The 23,600-nt window shown below is 37.1% G+C and overlaps 1 protein-coding gene, 1 non-coding gene and 1 pseudogene across 2 annotated transcripts in view; 1 reads left to right on the top strand and 2 right to left on the bottom strand.

Annotated features, from left to right (window-relative positions):
* AXDND1 (axonemal dynein light chain domain containing 1) overlaps positions 1–23,600 on the top strand; it is an 81,819-nt gene that overhangs the window by 4,808 nt on the left and 53,411 nt on the right. Inside the window, exons 5-9 of the mRNA XM_015075520.3 lie at positions 5,938–6,058; positions 6,631–6,716; positions 8,887–8,943; positions 9,736–9,838; positions 12,162–12,283. Coding sequence (XP_014931006.1) covers positions 5,938–6,058; positions 6,631–6,716; positions 8,887–8,943; positions 9,736–9,838; positions 12,162–12,283 — 489 coding nt within the window. The remainder of the gene's footprint in view (positions 1–5,937; positions 6,059–6,630; positions 6,717–8,886; positions 8,944–9,735; positions 9,839–12,161; positions 12,284–23,600) is intronic.
* Positions 2,836–2,942, bottom strand: LOC113604007 (U6 spliceosomal RNA). The gene has a single exon (XR_003425823.1). It is a non-coding gene; the product is annotated as a U6 spliceosomal RNA (small nuclear RNA).
* LOC106977944 (inosine triphosphate pyrophosphatase-like) lies at positions 14,990–16,388 on the bottom strand (annotated as a pseudogene).

Here is a 23,600-nt window from a genome sequence, read left to right as displayed (position 1 = left end):
AATATTCTAGATGTCACCATTTTCCCTGGGAGGATTGCGACCTGCTCATTTTCTCTGCCTGGTCCATTTATCAGTTGTATGCCCCTCATGAGACCGCTTCATCTGAAAGAAATGTTGCATAGGTTATTTAGTCTGAGTTCCATTTGCTCATTTGTAGAAAGAGAATAATGGACTTACTCCATTTTGTGTGCCTCCCAGGGATATTGTAAAAGAAGGTATTATAAAGGGGATAATGGACAATGCTGTCTAGCTAGCTAGATAGCTATCAAGCTCTCCACCCAACATGGGGCTTGAACTCACGACCCTGAGGTCGGGAGTTGCATGCTCCACCAACTGAACCAGCCAGCTGCCGGTAAATATAAGCTGTTATTACCCAGCTATGTCTCAGTGCTAGAAAAAGTGGCAGGAACTTGGGCTATTAACTTTTATGTCCTGGGGCTTTAGTGTCAAAATATCTGTACTTTATACCTTCAGATCATGGTTGTAATTATTAGTAGTAATAATTGGTAGTTACGAGATGTTTGAAGTACTTTGAAAAAAATAATAAGCTATATCTGAATGTGGCAATAACCCAACATTAAAGTTCTAATGTCAAATGGCTTCTGACTTGGAAGTTTTAAACCATGAAGATCTTCACTGTGGTAAAAAGGATAATGGCCTTCCCCCAGATGTTCTCACTGTAGCTCAGGACCTGAGTACATACCTTACGTAGCAAAAGAAACTCTGCAGATGTGATTGAGGTTAAGGACTTTGCCATGGAGAGATTACCTGGATTCTTGGGATGGCCCAACCTAATTGCCTCAGTCTTCAGAGTGGAGAAAGAAGGAAGTTGAGTGGTTGGAGAGATGAGGTGGAAGGAGGACAGATTCAAAGTGCGAGAGGGAAGGGATTCAGCCTACGATTGCTGGCTTTGCAGATGGAGGAGGGGAGGATACAAGCTAAGAATTGCTGTCGGCCTCTAGAAGCTGGGTATGGCCCTCAGCTGCCAACTTTCCAGGAAGCAGGGACCTCGGTCCTAGTACTGGAAGAAATTTGAGTTAACTCCAGTGGACGTGGAAATGGGTCTTCCCCTAGAGCATCCAGAAAGGAGTGCAGCCCTGCAGGCACCTTGGTTTTACCCCGTGAGACCCATGTTGCACTTCTGACCCACAGACTGTAAGATAATAAACCTGTGTTGTTCAAGCCGCTAAGTTTGTGGTGATTCATTACGGCACCAGTAGAAACCTAGTACATGTATGCATGTATGACATGAGAAAGCTTGTCTAGCAACCTTAAATATTTAGAGCACAGCAGTAAAATAGAAAACAACCCAGCAAATAGCCTCTGAGTAATATTTTTCAACAGCTTTATCAGTCAGAGTTCAGGGCAGAAAATAAAACCTATTTTAGGCAGCAAATCAACTATTTACAAAATGGTTGGAAGGGCTAAAGGAGCAGGTGTGAAGCACTACTTTTGGGAATAAGGCTCAGAACAGAATGGAATTCACCCCTGGTGCAGGCTACTTACCTCCAAGGCTGTGAGAAGAGGGCCCCTTGGGGCCCCTGTCAGTTAAGCATCTGATTCTTGATTTTAGTTTCGGTCATGATCCCAGGGTGGTGGAATCGAGCCCTACATCAGGCTCAATGTGAGCGTGGAGACTGCTTGAGATTCTCTCCCTCTCTCTGCCCCTCTCACCTACTCATGCATGCTCTCTCTCAAATTAAAAAAAAAAAAGTATATGCCCCCTTGAACAGACATTTGTCCAAAGAAGATAAAACTAGCCAATATGCACATGAAAAGATGCTCAACATCATTAGCCATAAGGAAATGCAAATCAAACCACGAAGAGATGCTATTTCACACCTGGTAGGATGACCATAGACAAAAAGCAGACGATAACGGGCATTTATGAGGATGCAGAGACGTTGAAAGTGTCAGACATTGCTGGTGGGAATGTAAAATGGAGCAGCCTCTTTGGAAAACAGTTTGGCAGTTCCTCAAAAATGTAAACATAGGCCCCTCATATGACCCAGCAATTCCACTCCTAGCTGTGTACCCAAGAGAATTGACAAGATATGTCTGCACAAAAACTTGCATGAGTGTTCATGGCAGTATTATTCGTGCAGCCAAAACGTGGAAACAAACCAACTGTCCATCAATTGCTGAAAAAATAAACAAAATGTCATCTACCATAGAATATTATTCAGCCATAAAAAGGAATGTAGTACTGATAAGAGCTACAACATTGACGAACCTTGAAAACATGCTACATGAAGGAAGCCAGTCATAAAAGGGCACACGTGTGTTTCTGTTTCTATGAAATGTCCAGGATAGGCAAATCCGTAGAGAGAAAATTAGATAACTGGTTGCTGGGGGTGAGGCTGGGGAGGAGAGTGGGGAATTACTGCTAGTGGGTAAGGATTTTTTTGGGAGATGATAAAAATAGTCTAGAACTAGATTCTGGTGGTCGTTATGCAACTTAATGAATATATTAAAACTTGTAAATTGTGAATATAGGAAAAACTTGTGACTAAACTAAAAACTTGTACATTGTACTCTTTAAAAAGGTGAATTTTATGGTATGTGAATGATACTGCAATAATAAACAAAAAAAGTCCCCTTAACTGTGATCCAAGAATCAGGAAGCTGAAATCATAAAGCTGTTACTGCTGTCACTGTACTGCCCCTCTGGATCTGGGTAGCTGGAGAGTGGATTCTGGCATGTTGCTTCAGAAAACCACTTTTCCATGGTGTTGCTGGCAAAATCCACTGAAAGCATGATAAGAAAATGGCTTCTCTCTCACTTCTACCTCTAAAATCTTGCAAAAGTGCATCTACTGTGGAACTTATTTATTTTTAAATATGGAATGCTTCACGAATTTGCATGGCATCATTGCACAGGGGTCATGCTAATCTTCTCTGTATTGTCCCAATTTTAGTATATGTGCTGCCGAAGTGAGCACTACTTATGGAGCTTAATTCATGCCCAGAACCCTGGCTGCAGGGGTGTCTGGGAAAGTGCTTTCCAACCCTTCCAATCCGAAGAGGGTATCCTCCCCGCCACCCCTGCCCCTCCCCGACCCCCAACATCAGTGCCTGCCATATTCTGGTACTGACCTAGGTTTCAGAAACATAACCAGACTTCTAGCTTAAGAAGTCATTACCTGAATCGACAAGAAAAGATTATATTGTGGATTATATTGTGTTACACATATTCTGTTCAAGAAAGCCACAGAGTTTTAAATACATTTTAGAAAGACTTAATGTTTTTCAAAAAGCATACCGCAGGGATTTGGAAAATCACTATCTCTGAAATACCTCATTCCCTGACAACTTCAGATAAAAAACATGCTTATTTATGAACATAACTCAACCAGTGATGATTTGAAGAAAACATTTGAAGCATGAATTTAGTTTGATAATCCGGGGGACCCAGTTTTTATATTGTGGCTCAGAATCAAAGTTGTTTTTGGTTTTTGCTTTTTTTCTAAATAAAAATAGGTTTTCCAGAGAGTAGAAGCAGGTGATTTTCCACAAGAGTTTTATGAGAAATAAAACATATCTCTATTTTTTAATGAAAAGTTATATTCCAACAAATAGACCAAATGTTTCCTCTAAAAATAAAGATAACCAATAATTTAATAGAAATATAAAGCCTCCTAAAATTACTCTTAGAAAATTTGAATGACATTTACCAAACCAATATTTCCCTTCAAAAGATGTATATGTGTATATATATGAACCATTCATTGTTTTTAGCTAACAAAGTTGTATTGGCCAATCTCTGGCAGTTACTGGTGTAATAATGACTAATGTCCCATCATCCTGAGAGCGTCTTTCTGAAAAAACAACTTTATTGAGATATCTTTGGCACAAAAATTGTGTATATTTAAGGTGTACAATTTGATGTTTTAATAAATGTATACATTGTGAAAAGATCACCATCAAGCTAAATAACTTATCTGTCACCTCTATATAGTTAGCATTTATGTGTGTGTGGTAAGAAGATTAAATTTAAGATATATTAGCACATTTCAAATGCACAATAGAGTATTGCTAACTAACATCACCATGCTGTACATTAGATCTCCAGAACTCATTCATCTTGCATAACTGAAACTTTGTACTTTTTGACCAACATCTCCTCATTTCTCCCCCTCCCTTTATACCCTCATTTGACATATGAATGAAATCATACAGTATTTGTTTTTGTCTGGCTTATTTCACTTGGCATAATGTTCTCCAGCTTCACCCATGCTATCACAAATGGCAGGATTTCCTTTTTATTTTTATTTATTTAAATGTTTTATTTATTTAAATGTTTTATTTATTTTTGAAAGAGAGAGAGAGAGAGAGAGAGAGAGAGAGAGAGAGAGAGAGTACAAGTGGGGGAGGGGCAGAGAGAGAGGGAGACACAGAATCCGAAGAAGGCTCTAGGCTCTGAGCTGTCATGTCAGCACAGGATTTCCTTTTTAAAGGCTGAATAACATTTCAGTGTGTGTGTGTGTACATTTTTTCATTCATTCGCTAATGGACATTCAAGTTGTTTCCATATGTAGGCTATTGTGAATAATGCAGCAGTGAACATGGAAGTGTAGATATCTTGTCAAGAACCAGGTTATTTTCCTTTGGATATAAACCCAGAAGTGGGGTTGGTAGATCATATGGTAGTTCTATTGTTTATTTTTTAAAGGAAGCTCCATACTATTTTTCATAATGGCTATACCAATTATAATTGGAGGGACAGAGACATGTGAAAATCACGTGCAGTAAGTGACATGATTATAACTGTGCTATAGGACGATGAATCTGGAAGAAGTGTGTAGAATATACTAGAGAGACTTGAGAATCCACATTAAAAAGTATGGACAGCTTGGACTAGTGATTTGGCATTGGCAAGAGACAATAGGATCAAATACTAGAGTGATAATGAGGGTGACTGTAAAATTAATGAGTGTTAGTGATATATGGAAATTAGGGCAATGGATGGGAAGGAATCAACAATATATGCTGAGATTTTGATGAATGGAGTGGTGGTACTTCCTGACAGAATTAGTGAGGATAGGAGGGTGAAAAGTTAGAATGGAGCAAGAATTAGTGGTATATATAGAGAGAGGTAACAAATGTGATAAGGTGAGATTTGATGGCATTGCTTAGAGAGAAAGCATAGGGAAAGAAGACAGAGGGATGAGGTCAGAATGTTGCAGAACATTTCCCTTTAGTAGGCGGGAGGTCATAGAGAAGTCCAAGAAGGAGTAGTTACGGCAAAAGAACAAGGAGAATCCAATAGCACAGAGGATAGAGGAAAGGAGAGTGTTTTTAAAAAGAGAGATGATCAACCCTGGGAAATATTACAGGGAAACAGTGGAAGGGAAGAACTGATGACTTAGCAGTGGAAAGTCATCAGCTTTTTAGAGTGGTTTCAAAGAGATGGAGATGGAAATCAAGATTGCAAGGAAATTTCAAGGAATCTGATGTTTAACAGAGTGAGAGATCCATTGATCAATAAATAGGTCGTGATAAGATGACAGCAGTGCATGGTCAAGGGAAGATTTTTAGAAGGGGAAGAGACTTGAGTTATAGACCAAAGTTATATTCCAAGAGAAGGGGAGACACACAGAAAGCAGACTGATGGAATGAGATCCCAAAGGATGTGGCTAAGGATGAAATCAAGGACATCAAGGGAGGAAATAACCCTGGGGAAGAGAATGTATCTTAGCCTGAAGTTGAAGGAGGGGAAAGAATTTGTGAAGTGAATGAGAAATGTGAGGTGGAGAAGAGGAAGAATGGGATGGGGGTGGGGGTGGTTCATGTCTAATACCTCAGCTGTCTTAGTGACGTATGAGGACAGGAGACTGGTTCTGTGCCCCTTTCCATGCACTAGAAGGACCTTACCTACTCTTATCCAGTAGCCAGACAGAAAATTTATTTTGTGAATATATTTTTCTTATTTTTTAGGGATATTTCTTTTCTGTATGATGTTAAATATGTTAAAGGAGAGACTAGGGAGAGTTCGCTTTGTCCCCCACGTTTGGACCGTTCATTACAGTCAAATGATGGTGTCATTGTGCCTCATGAGGTAAATAGAGTATTTGACAAATAATTTCCTCTTTCTGTACTTAAAAAAAATCATTTCCTTAAAATATAAAGCAATGTTGTACTATAATTGTATTGCTTATTAGTTTTGTAGCACTTTCTAATTATTTCTAGGAAAGGATATTTAGTGTGAAAAGATCTAGAATACCTTATTTATCTAAGTGGATAACTATATAACTATAGTTACAGAAATCTAGAAAATACAGTATAGGAGACTGGATTTTTTTTTAATTTACTGTTTAAGGCTGTAGAATTCTTATTTTTGGCATATTGCTAAGGTGAATTTTAGAGTCAGTGGGTTACTGAATGTAGGGACATGTGTAAATAATACTAAAACCAAGGCTCTTTAATTTATGGTTATTTTTTTAATGTGTTCTCTGCTAACAGTTTTTTACTACTTGCCATGATCCATATTAGTTACTGATACTGTTCTCTCTGTAATCAAAATCGCTTAACTTAATAAATAGTATCCCTTTGGGATAGGAGTGTTGATTTATGCAATTCAGTTTTTTTCATTTACTAATGTTTTCGTTCTTGTCCATCTTTCTTTTTAAGCCAAAGAAACTAACAGACACTTTGATTCCTGAAGAGTTTCATATTGTGTCAAATACAGGAGTTTCAGGTTTGGAGTGTTATGATGAGTGAGTACTGTGATATGCACACACTGCCTATCTGACGGGTGGAACTGTTTCCTCCTTCCCAGACACAGAAGAACCTGAGAACGGTGCACCCATATCTACATTGAAATAGGGAAACATTTGGCTTTCCTTCCTAAATTTAAGAAAGGTGTCAAAAACTAATGAAAAAGTTTTATTGAAAAAAGTTTCGGATTTCACTGGTCAAATTGTGCTGTGTTTCCCTACTGTTTAATTTCGAAATAAACAATTGATCTTTAAAGAAAAGAAAAAGGAGCTTTGTTCTGAATGCTTGCCTGTGCCTCTTTAGCAATGGGTTTTGAGCCATGGCCATGGAGACAGGAAAGTAGCCCTGTGAGCTGACATCTCATAACTGACACACCCTCGATGGCTTCGCTCCAGCCTGTGCACTTGTCATCTCCAGTTTTCTTTGTCATCCTGCTTATGGGGTGAAAACTGGGATTTTGCTTATATTTGCTGAAACAGTGTGTGAATGTTTCATAGTTTAAACAACAAGAACTTTGGACTAAGGTCTTATAACAAAATCTCCAGAGGCTGTCTTGCCAGTTCATGTTATACGGCATGTCCTTATGATAGTAGCTTTCAGAACAATATTTTGCCAAAGAGAACTAAATGGAATTCATTTGGGGGGGGGATTTTTTATTTTTATATAATTTTAAAAATTATATAAAAGTTATAAAAATAGGAAGGACAAGGAGCTCTCATGTACTCTCTATTTTAACTCACTAAGTATTTACACTTTGCCTTATTTGTTTTAAAATACACATATACATAAACACGTTAAAACTATTCAAAAGTAAGTTGGAGATGTCATGACCTGTTATCATCAAATATTTCAGTGTAAATTTCCTAACAACCCACCAGCTGTAGATATTTTTGATGACTTTTTTAGTGTCATCATTTCTCATCTGTTTATTAGTTAGCATTTTACCATATGGACTCAAGGATTTCTTTTTTTTTTTTTCCCCAGGGAGTTATAATTCTTTACTGCGATTATTTATTTTTATGTTCAGGGGACGCCTGGGTGGCGCAGTCGGTTAAGCGTCCGACTTCAGCCAGGTCACGATCTCGCGGTCCGGGAGTTCGAGCCCCGCGTCGGGCTCTGGGCTGATGGCTCAGAGCCTGGAGCCTGTTTCCGATTCTGTGCCTCCCTCTCTCTCTGCCCCTCCCCCGTTCATGCTCTGTCTCTCTCTGTCCCAAAAATAAATAAACGTTGAAAAAAAAAATTTAAAAAAAAAGAAAGAAAAAAAAAACTTCTTTGATTTGGCCAGTGTTAGCTCCTTTGATCTGGCTTGTATTCTCTTTGGACATGTCCCTATCATTCTTTGAGTGTTTCCTTATTTTCTGATTCAATAAGATTTCCAGGTTCACCCTGTATTTCCCAACTCAGGCTGTGGAATGAGCTATGTCGCTTCTCCTGGGAGTACTGATTCCTTTTGGTGGAGAATGGTACTTAGAAATCACGATCTGGATAGTGGGTGGGTCTGTTGCTCCTGGGGTATCGTTGCTTCTGGTTTCTCTCATTTTTGAAACTTTATTTTGAATTTTTATGTTCTCTGGAGATTTTTCACTGATCTAAATTCTGAAAGTGGACCTTATTAACCAACTTGAGTTCTGGTAAGTGGCAGAACCAAAGAAAATGTTATTAACTAGGGGAAGAAAAAGATACATAAATAATAATGAATTAGATGAATTACCATGTGGTTCTCATTGTGATACTCATTTAAATGTAAATTTAAATGTGATACTCATTTAGATATGGTTGGGAGTTAGGTAGACTGGGTTCTAGTTTCATCCTTGCTTATTTATTTTATAACCTGTTTCATTACTTAACTTTGTTGACTTCGGTGTTCTTAGAACACCCTTCCACCTTTGAAAAGGCATTTAAAAAGAAGAATCAAGAAAGTTTTCATATTTTAACATATGGAGAATGTGATTAAAGCTCCTTTAGTGAAAATACTCCAAATATGATAAATATCATTACATCTGTGTCTGTAGATATGTAGGTATGATCTTGTGTGTAAAATGATGCACTGTTTTGATTGCCTCCAAGCTTCTCCATTTGATTAGGTTTTAGGTTCATCATGTTGTCATATGTGATAAACAGGCCAGTTAATTTTCTCCCAGTAATATTGACCCGTTTTATTTATTGCAGCAAATATACTACTCTCCTCACAGATAATGAAAACAGGCTATTGCTCTTCCCATCTATGTAAGTATGGTTTATATTTGAAAGTATTTCTTAGAAGGAAAATATGCATATTTTTATTTTTCATAGTACTTTGTTATACAGAAAATATTAAAATTGTAGCAGAAACCCAATAATTGTCCACAATTCTATCATCTAATCAGTGTTTTCATTTGTCCAATTGCATATTCAATTTTACATATTTATAATATGTAAGTACTGTAAAATATTTTTTTCACAGTTTTAAATTTCTTTCTTCTAAAATTTTATTTTACTGTGGAAGGAACACTTAACATGAGATCTATCTTCTTAACAATTTTTTTTCAATACAGTGTCAATGAGTCCAGGCAACGTTGTACAGCAGACGTCTGCTACTATTGTCTCCTTTTTCCTTCTTCTTACCTCTCCTTTTCTTCCTATCTTCTCTCTTATCTTTCCTCCCCCTTTTCTTTTCTTACACTGTGAAGTAACCAGTATTAACAGCTTGGTATTTACCTCTCCACATTTTTCCTCTGTTCTTACAATCCTACACGAAGAGTGTAGAGAATTTTTGGAGGGAACTATTATTTTCTTTACAAAAAAGAGGATCATACTGTTTACATTTTCTTTTTCCTTTTTCTTCTTCTTTTTTTAGTGTTATTACTGGTATAACCCACTAGATCAGTACAAGCGCTACTAGATGTAGTAGGGCTAATGCTTTAAAATATCACAAATATTCGATACTGTATACGTTTTCTGTATATTATATTCTTTTTGTCAGTTGAGGATGACCTGTTATAACACTAATATCATAAGTCTGCCACCTTAATCTTTTAGGAAACCTAATAAAAGAGTAGACGTGGTCCAACTGAATGATGTGATGGACGCCATGCTAGAGAGGGCTGGTGTGGAGAATCAGGAATATACAGGGCCAACCAAGGTAATTGCAAAGATCATTGTAACCTAGTGGTTAAGAGCATACATTCTGAGGGGCGCCTGGATGGCTCAGTCAGTTGAGCGGCCGACTTTGGCTCAGGTCATGATCTCATGGCTCGTGAGTTAGAGCCCCGTGTTGGGCCCTGTGCTGACAGCTCGGAGCCTAGAGCCTGCTTCCCTTTCTGTGTCTTCCTCTCTCTCTGCCCCTCCCCCTCTCATGCTCTGTCTCTCTCTGTCTCAGAAATAAATAAACATTAAAAAAAAAAAAAGCATGCATTCTGGGAGCCAGAAAGACTGGATTGACACCCTGCCCTGCCATTTATTAGCTAGTGACCTTAGACAAATTATTTAATGTATTTGTGCCTCAATATCTTCATCTTTACATTAGAGGTAATATCTTATGAAGCGAAAAATAGAACTATCCTACGGTTCAGCAGTAGCACTATTAGGTATTTACTGAAAGGATACAAAAATACATATTCAAAAGGGTACATGAACCCCAAGTTTATAGCAGCACTATCAACAATAGCCTAACTATTGAGGGAGCCCAAATATCCATCAACTGATGGATGGATAAAGAAGATGTGGTATATATATACAATAGAATATTACTTAACCATCAAAAAGAATGAAATCTTGCCATTTGCAATGGCATGGATGGAGCTAGAATGTATTACACTAAGTGAAATAAGACAGACAAATATCATATGATTTCACTAATATATGGAATTTAAGAAACAAAACATGATGAACATATGGGAAAAAGGTGGAAAAAAGAAAAGAGGGAAACAAACCCCAAGAGACTCTTACCAATAGAGAACAAACTGAGGGTTGACAGAGGGAGGTGGATGGGAGATGGGCTAGATGGGTGTTGGGTATTAAGGAGGGCATTTGTTGGGATGAGCACTGGATGTTGAATCACTGAACTGTGCTCCTGAAACCAATATTGTGCTGTATGTTAACTAAAATTTATATAAAAGACAATAAATTACCGGTAATAATAATACCTACTTCATAGGATTGTTGAGATTAAATAGCATATGAATATAAAAGGTTTAGATAGTGCTTGGCATGTAATAGACACTGTATAACTGTTAGTATTATTATTACCGTATTTCATTGACTATAAGGTACCACTGATTATAAGCCCCTTATTATTTTATGTACCATTACCAAACATTGCCAATTAAACCATGCTTTCTTACCACTTAAAATTTTATTTTGTTAATGAAAAGAGCTCTTTCAATCTTACATAGTTATAGATATTTTTCTTTATGCAGGCCCTTTCTGTTTTGTAAATTTTGATTTTTACAGAATTTGAAACTTATAGACAAGTTCAGTATAAGACATTTCTATGTAAGCTTTACCCAAATTCTCTAGTAGTTTACATTGTGCCCTACTTGCTTATTCGTTCTCTCTTCCCCCCTTCATACATATCTCTATATGTATAGTTTTTTTCTGAACTATTTTAGAGTAAGCTGGTGGCATCATGCCTCTTTATCACCAAACATTTCAGGGTGTATTTCCTATGGATAAGGACATTCTCTTACATATGCATAATACAGTTGCCAAGTCAGGAGATTTAACATTTATGTGAGAGTATTATCTGTCCATATTCAACTTTCAGATTTTATTAATTCTCCCTATATTGGTTTTTATAGCTATTTACCCCTCTGTTTCAGGATTCCAGGATCACATAGTGCTTTTATTTATTTATTTAAAAACATTTTTTTAATTCATTTTTGAGAGAGAGAAAGAGACAGAGCACCAGTTGCAGTGGGGCAGAGAGAGAGGGAAACACAGAATCTGAAGCTGTCAGCACAGAGTCTGACACAGGGCCCGAACCCACGAACCACGAGATCATGACCTGAGCTGAAGCTGGACACTTAACTGACTGAGCCACCCAGGCGCCCCCCTCACATGGTGCTTTTAGTTGTTGTGTTCTTTTAGACAACTTATAATTTGAAACAGTTCTTTGTTTTTCTTGACCATGATATTTGAGCAGATGCCAGTCAATCAGTAGAATGTTCTTCAGTTTGGTTTGTCTGACATGTACTTATGATTAGATTCAGGTTATATACTCTTGTCAGGGATGATATGGAAGCAATACCGTAACCTCATTGCACTGCATAAAGAGGTACATGATTAAACATAGATGTTTAAAAATAATATATCATTTGTGTGTATATATTTATAAGGAAAATATAAGTGACATAAACTATCAAGGTGTTTCTTAAACATTCACATTCAGAGTGTTTACCTCCTAAAATGGGTTTTTACTGACAAGACTGTAATAAACACTGATGATACTCCTTATCTTCTGCCAGATGCACAAACTACTGCATATGCTGAAGAAGGAACAGACTATTTACAATACAGTATTTCATGAACTTATTCGACAAGTCAGTGTGGACTGTGCAGATAGAGGAGAACTACTGTCCAAAATCAGGTTAGAGCCATTATTGGGATATCCTGGTTTTCTTTTGAGTTTTATGTTACAATTATGTTTATATCTGTTTTTGAGCAAATCACAAAAGTTCCCTTTTTTTTTTTTTAATTTTTTTTTTCAACATTTATTTATTTTTGGGACAGAGAGAGACAGAGCATGAACGGGGGAGGGGCAGAGAGAGAGGGAGACACAGAATCGGAAACAAGCTCCAGGCTCTGAGCCATCAGCCCAGAGCCTGACGCGGGGCTCGAACTCATGGACCGCGAGATCGTGACCTGGCTGAAGTTGGACGCTTAACCGACTGCGCCACCCAGGCGCCCCAAAAGTTCCCTTCTTTATCCTATTGGTAACAAGGAACTGAATTGCATTTCTCTTATTTTTTCTATAGTAAAAATATAATAGTTGAGAACGTCCTTAAGATGATTTCTGTTGGGATGTTTGATACCATAGTCTTTTATGATTAGGAGTGAAGTGCTATGTGAAATACTAGAAAAAGTATAGATTTTGGAGACAGACTGATCTGGTTTAAATCATCATGTAGATGTGTGACTTTGGTAAAAGTGTGAGCCTTAGTTTCCTCATCTGTAAATGCAGGTAATAACTACTGGGAACATATTCTTTGCCCATTTGTTCATTCATCACTCAGTGATGTCTGTTGAGTGTCTGTCAAGCCTTAGGATGCTTCATAGGATTGTCACGAGAAGTAGATGCTCAGTACATATAATTATTACAGATGATCCTGATAAATACTGTTGTCGTATAATGCTTCTTATGACTGTGGTACTTTACAAAAAGCTGGAAGGAATAGTGGAATTAGAATACTGGGTTCAAATTTTGTTATCTACAGTTTACTTGCCATGGAACCACAAGCAAATTATTAGATCTCTCTGAATGAGAATTAATAACATAAATTTGCCCTATTTGCCTGCTGTCTGATTTTTGGAAGCTGAGTCCTCCTATCTGATGGTGCTGAGAAACGAAGAGCAAAGCCATTAATAAGAGACTGGTCAAGATTAGATACTAAGGAGTAGGTTCTTAGAGCACCTCAACAGCTGGAGAATGCAAATTAGAATGAAGAAAGGGACAGCTGAAGTTTGAGTTGTCATTCTAAGAACAAAGCCTGGGATAGATGAGGAAGCACGGTAAAGGAGCTGGATGACTCAGAGTGGGTCCAGACTTGCCCCTTATCAGGAGTAGGGATGAGTGGGACTCTTCCAGCTGATTTCAGGAATTAGCTTCTAGGGGCCCAGATCAGGTGGGGTTCTATCCCAGGAAGTCTGACAGAAAGAGACAGGCAGGCAAGCCAAAACCAAAAATCCCCACTTCTTTCAAGTTTTCTTAGTAAAATATACTGCGTGTGGAAAGCACACTAATTAGTCAATATTGATTTCATGCCGTATCACCGCCATTACAATGTCATAGAGAACAATTTCATGCCCCCGAGCCCCCACATGTCACCTATTCATTCCTTCTTTATTCCCATTCCCTTGAACCTGTAGCAACCACTGACCCTTCTACTGTCTCTATACTTTTTTCTCTTGCAGAATGTGACATAGTTGGGATCATGCAGCACATAGTCTTTTCAGACTGGTTGCTTTACTCACACCTGAATTTTAACTGCTGACATATTTTCTGACCGTTATTTTGTGGAATTCATTAAGTTGTGAGCATCGTATCATTGCTTTTGAACAATTTGATTATGATGTGCCTTGGTATAATTTTCTCTATGTTTCTTGTGATTGGTGGTCATTGAGCTTTTTGGATCTGTGAGTGTATGTTTTTCATCAAATACGGGAATTTTTTAGCTAGTTTTTCTTCAAGTATTTTTTTCTACCCTCCCCCCTTTTCAGGGGAGTCCATTTACTCACATATCAGCCCACTGATAATGACATAGTCCTGATAATGTTTTGAACATTTTTTCTTTTAAAATATTTTTCTGTTCATTTTATATAGTTGTTCTACTGCTTGATTGCTTGATTGCTTGATTTTGGAGAGAGAGAGAGAAGAAAGTGCAAACAGGGGAGAGGGGCAGAAGAAGAGAGAGAATCTTAAGCAGGCTCCATGCTCATCACAGAAGCTGATGTGGGCTTCTGTCCCATGACCATGAGATCATGACCTGCACTGAATCAAGAGTTAGATGCTTAACCAACTGAACCATCCACCCAGGGGGCCCTCATTTTGTATATTTTCTACTGTTCTATCTTCAAGTTCACTAATCTTTTCTTCTAAAGTATCTAATCTGCTTTAAATCCCATTCAGTGATGTTTCCAACTCAGATATTGTAGTTTTCATCTCTGAAAGCTCAACTTGGGTCATTTCAAAAATATTTGCCATATCTCTACTTAACATTGCAAACGTACAAAATATAGTTATAGGTTTTTTTTTCCCCAAAGCTGATATATATATTTTATAATGGAAGCAAGTACTTTCAGTATTTTTAGTTGCTGCATTTTAAAAACATCTAAAGCTATTTGTATGGTTCTTCCCAAACCCTCAATCCTGCCATGGGATCCCAGGCCAGGAGGCTATAGGAAGGACTATTGAATTTCTGAATGCAAGAAAATGGTGTCCCTTGCCCAAAGTTTCTCCAAGCAGAGCCAACCGCTCCTCCAAACAGGGCTGATGAGGCTGTCTCAACACCCTAGGAAGTGGTAATCCTGAAGGCAGTACTTGGAGGGGCGCCTGTCGGATGGGGGAGGTTTCAGGCTAGCCTTCCCCAGATCCCTAACCAGGGTGATCATCACTGGCTACTGTAAGGATCAGGCTGTAAAAATATTTTTGTAGCTCAAGCAGGGACCAGAAGTAATGGGAGATGACTTTCTTCTCTTCTCAGCTATGGGCATCTCTGCGTACGTCTGCTTGTATCCATCAGGCAGGGGTCCTAGCCAAAGTCCTAGCAGCCTCAGAGCACCACCATCTGGCCCCAAGCTCTGGCCCCTGAACGGGCACACTGGCCTCCTGGGGTCCCTGATGCTGAGCAGAAATGTGCAGAGCACATGGGCAAAGTCTGTCCTGGAACCCAGCCAGGAGCTGGTTCAGACTTTTAGGCTTTAACTTTTCTGGAAACCACTGTATATAGGGGCCAGGGAGACCCCTGAAAGCGTTGAAGCACAGATTTGTGTCCTCCACCAGTGCAGGCGCCTGTACCTGTAGAGCCGTCTCCTGACGCTTCTATATGGAAATCTCATCAGGTCCACCCTGAAACTTTGGCAAGGCAATTTTCTATGCCACCAAAGTACATGAAAACTTATCTCCTAGTATCTGAATGACCTCTTCCAGCTTTGAATGTCCTTGTCTGTTAATTCTAACATTTATGCCAGTTCTGGGTGAGTTTTTTTCTCCTCATAGGTGTGTTCTCTGCTTTCTTTGCATGCCTGGTAAATTTGATTGGATGGCAGACATTGTGAGTTTTAGCTTATTGGATGCTGTGTATTTTTGCATTTCTAAAAATATTCTTGAACTTTGATTTGTGACATGATTAAGCTACTTGAAAACAGTTTGGTGCTTTTGGGCCTTTAGGAAGACCAGAACAGTGCTTAATTTATGGCTAATTGTTTGTAAATACTTTGGCAAGACTCTTTGAATCCTAAGTTTTTCCAGACTGGCTGGTTAGAACCAGCACCATTTCTAGCAGTGTGTGAGTGCTGGGTGCTCTTACCTCCCGATCCTTTCAGATGGTTTCTTCCCCAGCCTCAGGTAGTTTCTTCACATTTATGATCTTTCCTGATCTTGATGATGATCCTGATCTTTCCTTAGCTGATTACTTGAGAAGAACCCTCTGCAGACCTCCAGAGGATCTCTCGGAATAGCTCTTTTCTCTCCAGTACTCTGTCCTCTGAACTCTTGTTGCTTTCCTCTCCCTAGGCTCTTAGCTCTGTCTCCTTAACTCAGAGAGTCCGCTGGGCTTCTCCAGCGTTCTCTCTCCTTGTGCTTTGGCCTGGAAACTTTCAAGTCTGCAACTTGGAGCAATCATAGGGCTTTATTTACTTCTAGTCTCTCACTGATTACTCTCTTTCATTGCTTTGTATTCAGTGTCTTGAAAATTTTTGTTTCACACGTATCTTGAAAATTATTTTACATACTTTGCCTTTGTTGTTGTCGACATCGTCATTGAGGTTATTTCAGGCAGGAGAATAAATTTAGTTCCTCTGGATTTATTTTTATTTTTGTACCTGTATCTATACCACAATCCTATGTATAGGTTAATATCCTTAATAAGTTTTAGAAAATTATCAGTGGTGATCTTTTTGGTAAATATCTGTTCTCCATTTTCTCTGTTTTCTCTTTTTGGAACTCTGATTGAATTTATATTAGACATTCTCATCTACTTTTTGTCTCTTTATCTCTTTTTCATAATTTCCTACACCTTGTCTCTGTACTATATTTTGGGTAGTTTTTTCAAAGATATTAATAAGCGCTTTAGCTGCATCTTTTCTGCTAAAACCCATCTTTTGAGTTTTATAATCAATAATTGTATTATCCACCTAAGAGTTCTGTTGTTTGTTTTTGTATCTGTCTCATCATATTTAATATTTTTATTGCTCATTTATTTTTAGATTCAATCTTTCATTTCTCAAACATTTCATGGATGGTTTCATATTCTAAATCTCATATTTCTAATATATGAAACTATTAGTATCTAGAATTACTATTTGTTGTTTCTTCTGGGTCTCATTTATGATGGTTTATTTACATATTTTGCAATATTTGCTTTTATAGCTAACATTTGGTTAATCTTAATCATGAAATCCTCAGAATGTAAATCATGGACGCTTCCTGAAGAGAGGATTTGTATTTTCTTCCTTCTGGAATCCTGACCGTATGTGATAGTCCAGTACTCAGGTCTCTTACTTTGAAGCCAGTCCAAGGCTTAGTGTCAGACCCAAAGTTGGTATTTTAAAAAATTTATTTATTTATTTTTAATTGAAGTGTAGTTGACATATAATATTATACTAGTGTCAGGTGTACAACATAGTGATTTGACATTATATACATTACAAAATACTCACCATGATAAGTCACCATACAAAAGTAATACAATACTTTTTACTGTATTCCCTGTGCTGAGAGTTTGTACCTCTTAGTCCCCTTCAACTACTTTGCCCAGCCCTTTTTCCCCTCTCCTCTGGCAACCGCCAGTTCTCTGTACTTATAAGTCTGCTTCTGTTTTGTTTTCTTTGTTTTGTTTTTCAGATTCCACATATAAGTGAAATCAAAATGGTATTTGTTTTCTTTGTCTAACTTATGTCTCTTAGCATAATACCTTTAGGTCCATATCACAAATGGCGAGCTTTTTTTTAATGACTGGCTAATATTCCATTGTTTATATATACAACCATTTCCTTATCCATTCATCTATTGATGGATACTTATGTTGCTTCCATATCTTTGTTATTGTAAATAATGCTGCAATAAACACAAGAGTGCATTTATCTTTTCAAATGAGTTTTTTTTTTTTTATATTCTTCAGGTAAATACTCAGAAGTGGAATTACTGGATCATATGGTATTTTTATTTTTAATTTTTTGAGGAACCTCCGTACTATTTTCATAGTGCTGCACCAATTTACATTCTCACCAATAATGCATGAGGGTTCCTTTTTTTTCCACATCCTCACCAACACTTGTTATTTTGGACCCCCCCTTTTTTTTTTTAAGATTTTATTTGTAAGTAATCTCTACACCCAATGGGGGTCTTGAACTCAGTCCACAGATCAAGAGTCATACACTCCACTGACTGAGCTAGGCAGGTGCTATTTTGGGTCTTTCTGATTCCAGCCATTGTGACAGGTATGAGGTGATACCTTATTGTGGTTTTGATGTGCATTTCCTTGATGATTAGTGATGTTGAGCATCTTTTCATGTGCCCGTTGTTCATCTGCATGTATTTTTTGGAAAATTATCTATTCATGTGTTCTGCCTATTTTTAAATCACACTGTTTCATTGATGTTAACTTATATGATTTCTTTATCTTTTTTGGATATTAGCCCTTTATTGGATATATCACTTGCAAATATCTCCTTTTCAGTAGATTGCCTTTCGTTTTGTTGATGGTTTTCTTCGCTGTGCAAAAGTGTTTTATTTTGGTGTAGTCCCGCTTACTTATTTTTGCTTTTGTGTGGCCCTTTTCTGAAGAGAGGGATCCAAAAAATATTGCTAAGACTGATGTCAGAGAGATTATGGTCGATGTTTTCTTTTAGAAGTTTTTTGGTTTCAGGGCCCACATTTAAGTCTTTATTCCATTTTGAGTTTATTTTTGTATATTATATGATGTAAGAAAGTGGTCTAATTTCATTCCTTTCATTATGTTCATCCAGTTTTCTCAGTACCATTTATCAAAGTTCCATTTATCAAGATTGTCTTTTCCCTATGCTATAGTCTTGCCTCCTTTGTCATAGATTAATTGACTATATAAGTGTGGGTTTATTTCTGGCCCTCTGCTTTATTCCATTGATCTATGTGTCTGTTTTTGTGTGTGTACCACGCTGTTCTGACTACCAATGCATTGTAGTATAGTTTGAAATCTGGGAGTGTGATACCTTCAGCTTTGTTCTCCTTTCTCAAGATTGGTTTGGCTCTTAGGGTTTTTAAGGTTCCATATAATTTTAGGATTATTTGTTCTAGTTCTGTGAAAATTGTTGTTAGCATTCTGATAGAGATTGCATTGAGTCTGTGGGTTGCTTTGGGTAGCAAGGACATTTTAATGATACTAATTTTTCTGATCCATGAGTAGGGTATATCTTTTCATTTGTTTGTGTTATCTTTAATTTCTTACATCAATATCTTACAGTTTTCAGAGTATAGGTCTTTCATCTCCTTGGTAACATGTATTACTAGATACTTTATTATTTTTGGTGCGATTATAAAAGAGATTTTTTTTTTCCTTTTTTTAATTAAAAAATTGTTTTTGTTACTAAATGGGATTGTTTTCTTGTTTTTTCAGTTTATTCATTTTGAGAGAGAGATCGAGAGCTCAAGGGGAGGGGCAGAGAGAGAGGGAGAGAGAGAGAATCCTAAGCAGGCTCTGCTCTTGTCAGTGCAGAGCCGAACATGGGCTTGATCTCACAAACTGTGAGATCATGACCTAAGCTGAAATCAAGAGTCAGAGGCTTAACCGACTGAGCCACCCAGGCACCTCAGATGGGATTGTTTTCTTAATTTTTCTGTCTGCTAGTTTGTTATTAGTATATAGAAATGTAACATTTCTATATATTAATTTTGTATCCTGCAAATTTACTGAATTCACTTACTAGTTCTAATAGTTTTTTGGGGGGAGTCTTTAGGGTTTGCCATATATAATATTATGTCATATGTGAATAGTGACAGTTTTATTTCTTCCTTACCAATTTGAATTCCTTTTATTTTTGTTCCTTATCTGATTGCTCTGGCTAGGACTTCTAGTACTATGTTGAATACAAGTGGTGAGGGTAAGCATCTTTGTGTTGTTACTGATGTTAGAGAAAATATTTCACCTTTTAACCATTGAGTATGTTAACTGTGAGTTTGTCATAGATAGGCTTTATTATATTGAGTTATGTTCCCTCTGTATCATTTTGTTGAGAGTTTTATCACGAATGGATGTTGAATTTATCAAATACTTTTTCTGCATCTATTGAGATGAGCATATGGTTTTTATCCTCTATTTTGTTAATGTGGTGTATCCCACTGATTGATTTGTGAACATTGACTCATTCTTCCATCCCTAGAATAAATCCCACTTGATTGTGGTCACTGATTCTTTTAATGTGTTGTTGATTTTGGCATCTATGTTCCTTAAGGATAATTGACTTCTAATTTTCTTTTTTGTGATGTCTTTGGTCTTGCTATCGGGGTAATGCTGTCTTTATAGAATGAATTTGAAACAATTCTTCCTTTTCTATTTTTTGGAATAGTTTGAGAATAGGTGTTAACTCTTCTTTAAATATTTGGTAGAATTCACCTTTGCAGTCATCTCATCCTGGCTTCTGTTGGTTTTGAGGTTTTTGTTTAGTGATTCAATTTAATTACTAATAATTTGTCTGCTTAGATTTTCTATTTCTTCTTGATTCATTCTGCTAAGGTTGTATGTTTCTAGGAATTTATCCATTTTTTCTAGGTTGTTGGAATTTGTTGGTAAATAATTTTTCCTAGTAGTCTCTTGTAGTCCTTTGTATTTCTGTGGAGTCATTGTACCTTCTATTTCATTTCTCATTTTATTTATTTGAGTACTCTCTCTTCTTTTCTTGATGAGTCTGGCTAAAGGTGTATCAAGGTGTTATTTTCAGAGAAATGCCTTTTAAGTTCACTGATCTTTTTTTTTTTTCAGTTTATATTTTCTTTTTTTTTAATTAAAAAAATTTTTAAGCTTTATTTATTTTTTGAGAGAGAGAAAGAGAGAGTGACAGAGTGCTAGCAGAGAGGGGAAGAAAGAGAGGGAGACACAGAACCTGAAGCAGGCTCCAGGCTCTGATCTGTCAGTACAGGGCCCAACATGGAGCTTGAACTCACAAACCGTGAGATCATGACCTGAGCCGAAGTCAGATGCTTAATCAACTGAGCCACCCAGGCACCCCATATTTTATTTATTTCTGCTCTCTGATCTTTAGTATTTCCTTCCCTCAACTAACTTTGGGCTTTATTCTTCTTTTTTCTAGTTCCTTTAGGTGTAAGATTAGATTATTTGATATTTTTCCTATTTCTTGAGGTAAGCTCGTATCACCATAAACTTCCCTCTTAGAACTGCTTTTGCTGTGTCCTATATATTTATTTGTAAACAATGTGTTCCCATTTTTATTTACCTCAAGGTATTTGTTAATTTTCTGTTTTATTTCTTTGTTAACCCATTTTTTTTCTTTTTAGTAGCATGTTGTTTAGCCTCTAATTTCATACTCTTGTGATCAGAAAAGATGCTTGACATGATTTAAATTTTCTTAAATGTATTAAGACCTGTTTTATGGCCTGATATATGACCTATCTTGAAGTGTTTTAGATATACTTGAAAAAAATGCATTCTGCTGTTTTTGGATGAAATGTTCTCTGTATATCTCTTGAGTCCATCTGATCTAATGTCATTCATAGCCACTGTTTCCTTATTGATTTTCTGTCTGGGATGATCTATCCATTGATGTAAGTGGAGTATTAAAGTCCCCTACTATTTTTGTATTATGTCAATTTCTCCCTTTATATCTGTTAATACTTACTTTATAAGTTAGATGCTTCTATATTGGGTGGATAGAGATTTACAATTGCTATATCCTTTTGCTCCCTTTAGCATTATGTAATGCTGTTCTTTGTCCCTTGTTATGTTTTTTGTTCTGAAGTCTATTTTGTGTGATATAAATATTGCTACCCCAGCTTTTTTTCATTTCCATTTGTATGGAATATCTTTTTCTATCCCTTCACTTTCAGTCTGTATATGTCTATATGTGAAGTGAGTCTCTTGTAGGCAGCATATAGATGAATCTAGTTTTTTTGGTTTTGTTTAATCACTTAGTCACCTTACATCTTTTGATTGGAGCATTTAGTTCATTTACATTTAAAGTAATTATTGATATTTGTGCTTATTGCCATTTTGTTCATTGTTTTCTGGTTCTTTTTATAGTTCTTCTCTGTTCCTTTCTTTTCTTGCTTTCTTGTGATTTGATGATTTTCTTCAGTGTTATTCTTGGATTTCTTTGTCTTTAAAATTCCTTGTGTATCTGTTACAAGTTTTTGGTTTGTGGTTACCATGAGGTTTATATAGAACACCCTATGTATTTAATAGTCTGTTTTATTTTATTTTATTTTCAAATTTTTATTTAAATTCTAGTTAGTTAACATATAGTGCAATCTTGGTTTCAGGAGTAGGATTCAGTGATTCATCACTTACATACAACAGCCAGTGCTCATCATAGCAAATGCCTTCCTTAGTACCCATCACTCATCTAGCTCATCCCCCACCCACGTCCTGTTTGTTCCCTATTTTTGGAGAAGAGACTCTCATGGTTTGTTTCCCTCTCTCTTTCCCTGCTGCCCCATATGCTCATCTGTTTTGTTTCTTAAGTCCCACAAATGAGTGAAATCATATGGCATTTGTCTTATTTTGCTTAGCATAGTACATTCTAGCTCCATCCATGTCATCGCAAATGGCAAGATTTCATTCTTTTTTATGGCTAAGTAATATTCCATCGTGTATATATACTGCATCTTCTTTATTCATCCATCTGTTGATGGACATTTGGGCTCTCTCCCTAGTCTGGCTATTGTTGATATTGCTGCTGTAAACATCAAGGTGCATGTACCCCATTGAATCTATATGTTTGTATCCTTTGGGTAAATGCCTAGAGTGCAATTGCTGGATCATAGGGTAGTTCTATTTTTAACTTTTTGAGGAACCTCCATACTGTTTTCCAGAGTGGCTGCACCTGTTTTCATTCCCATCAATAGTGTAAGAGGGTTTCCCTTTCTCTGCATCCTTGCCAACACCTGTTGTTTCTTATGTTGTTAATTTTAACCATTCTGACAGGTGTGAGGTGGTATCTCATCTTGGTTTTGACTCCTATTTTTTGATGATACGTGACGTTAAGCACGCTTTTCATGTGTCTCATAGCTGTCTGGATGTCTTCTTTGGAAAAGTATCTATTCTTGTCTTCTGCCCATTTCTTCACTGGATTATGTGTTTTTTGGGTGTTGATTTTGGTAAGTTCTTTAGAGATTTTGGATACTAACCCTTCATCTGATATGTCATTTGCAAATATCTTCTCACATTCTGTCAGTTGACTTTTAGTTTTTTTGATTGTTTCCTTCACTGTACAGAAGATTTTTGTCTTGATGAGGTCCCAATAGTTCATTTTTGCTTTTGTTTTCCTTGCCTCTGGAGACATGTCTAGTAAGAAATTGCTATGGCTGAGGTCAAAGAGGTTGCTGCCTGTGTTCTCCTTTAGGATTTTGATGGTTTCCTGTCTCACATTTCGGTCTTTTATCCATTTTGAGTTTATTTTTGTGTGTGGTATAAGAAAGTGGTCCATGGGGCACCTGGGTGGCTCAGTCAGTTAAGCATCTAATTCTTGATTTCTGCTCAGGTCATGATCTCATGGTTTCATGAGTTCGACCTTCGCATTGGGTTTTACACTAACAGTGCAGAGACTGCTTGGGATTCTCCCCCTCTCTCTGCCCCTCCCTCACTTATGTTTCTCTGTCTGTCTCAAAACCAATAAATAAACTAAAAAAAAAAGGAGGCCCAGTTTCATTCTTCTGCATGTTGCTGTCCAGCTTTCCCAACACCATTTGTTGAAGAGACTGTCTTTTTCCATTGGATATTCTTTCCTGCTTTGTCAAAGATTACTTGACCATATAGTTG

The sequence above is a fragment of the Acinonyx jubatus genome, chromosome E4 (assembly GCF_027475565.1).
Source record: "Acinonyx jubatus isolate Ajub_Pintada_27869175 chromosome E4, VMU_Ajub_asm_v1.0, whole genome shotgun sequence".
NCBI lineage: Eukaryota > Metazoa > Chordata > Mammalia > Carnivora > Felidae > Acinonyx > Acinonyx jubatus.
The sequence above is the reverse complement of the archived record's forward strand: the minus strand, read 5'-3'. Positions and strand labels throughout refer to the sequence as shown.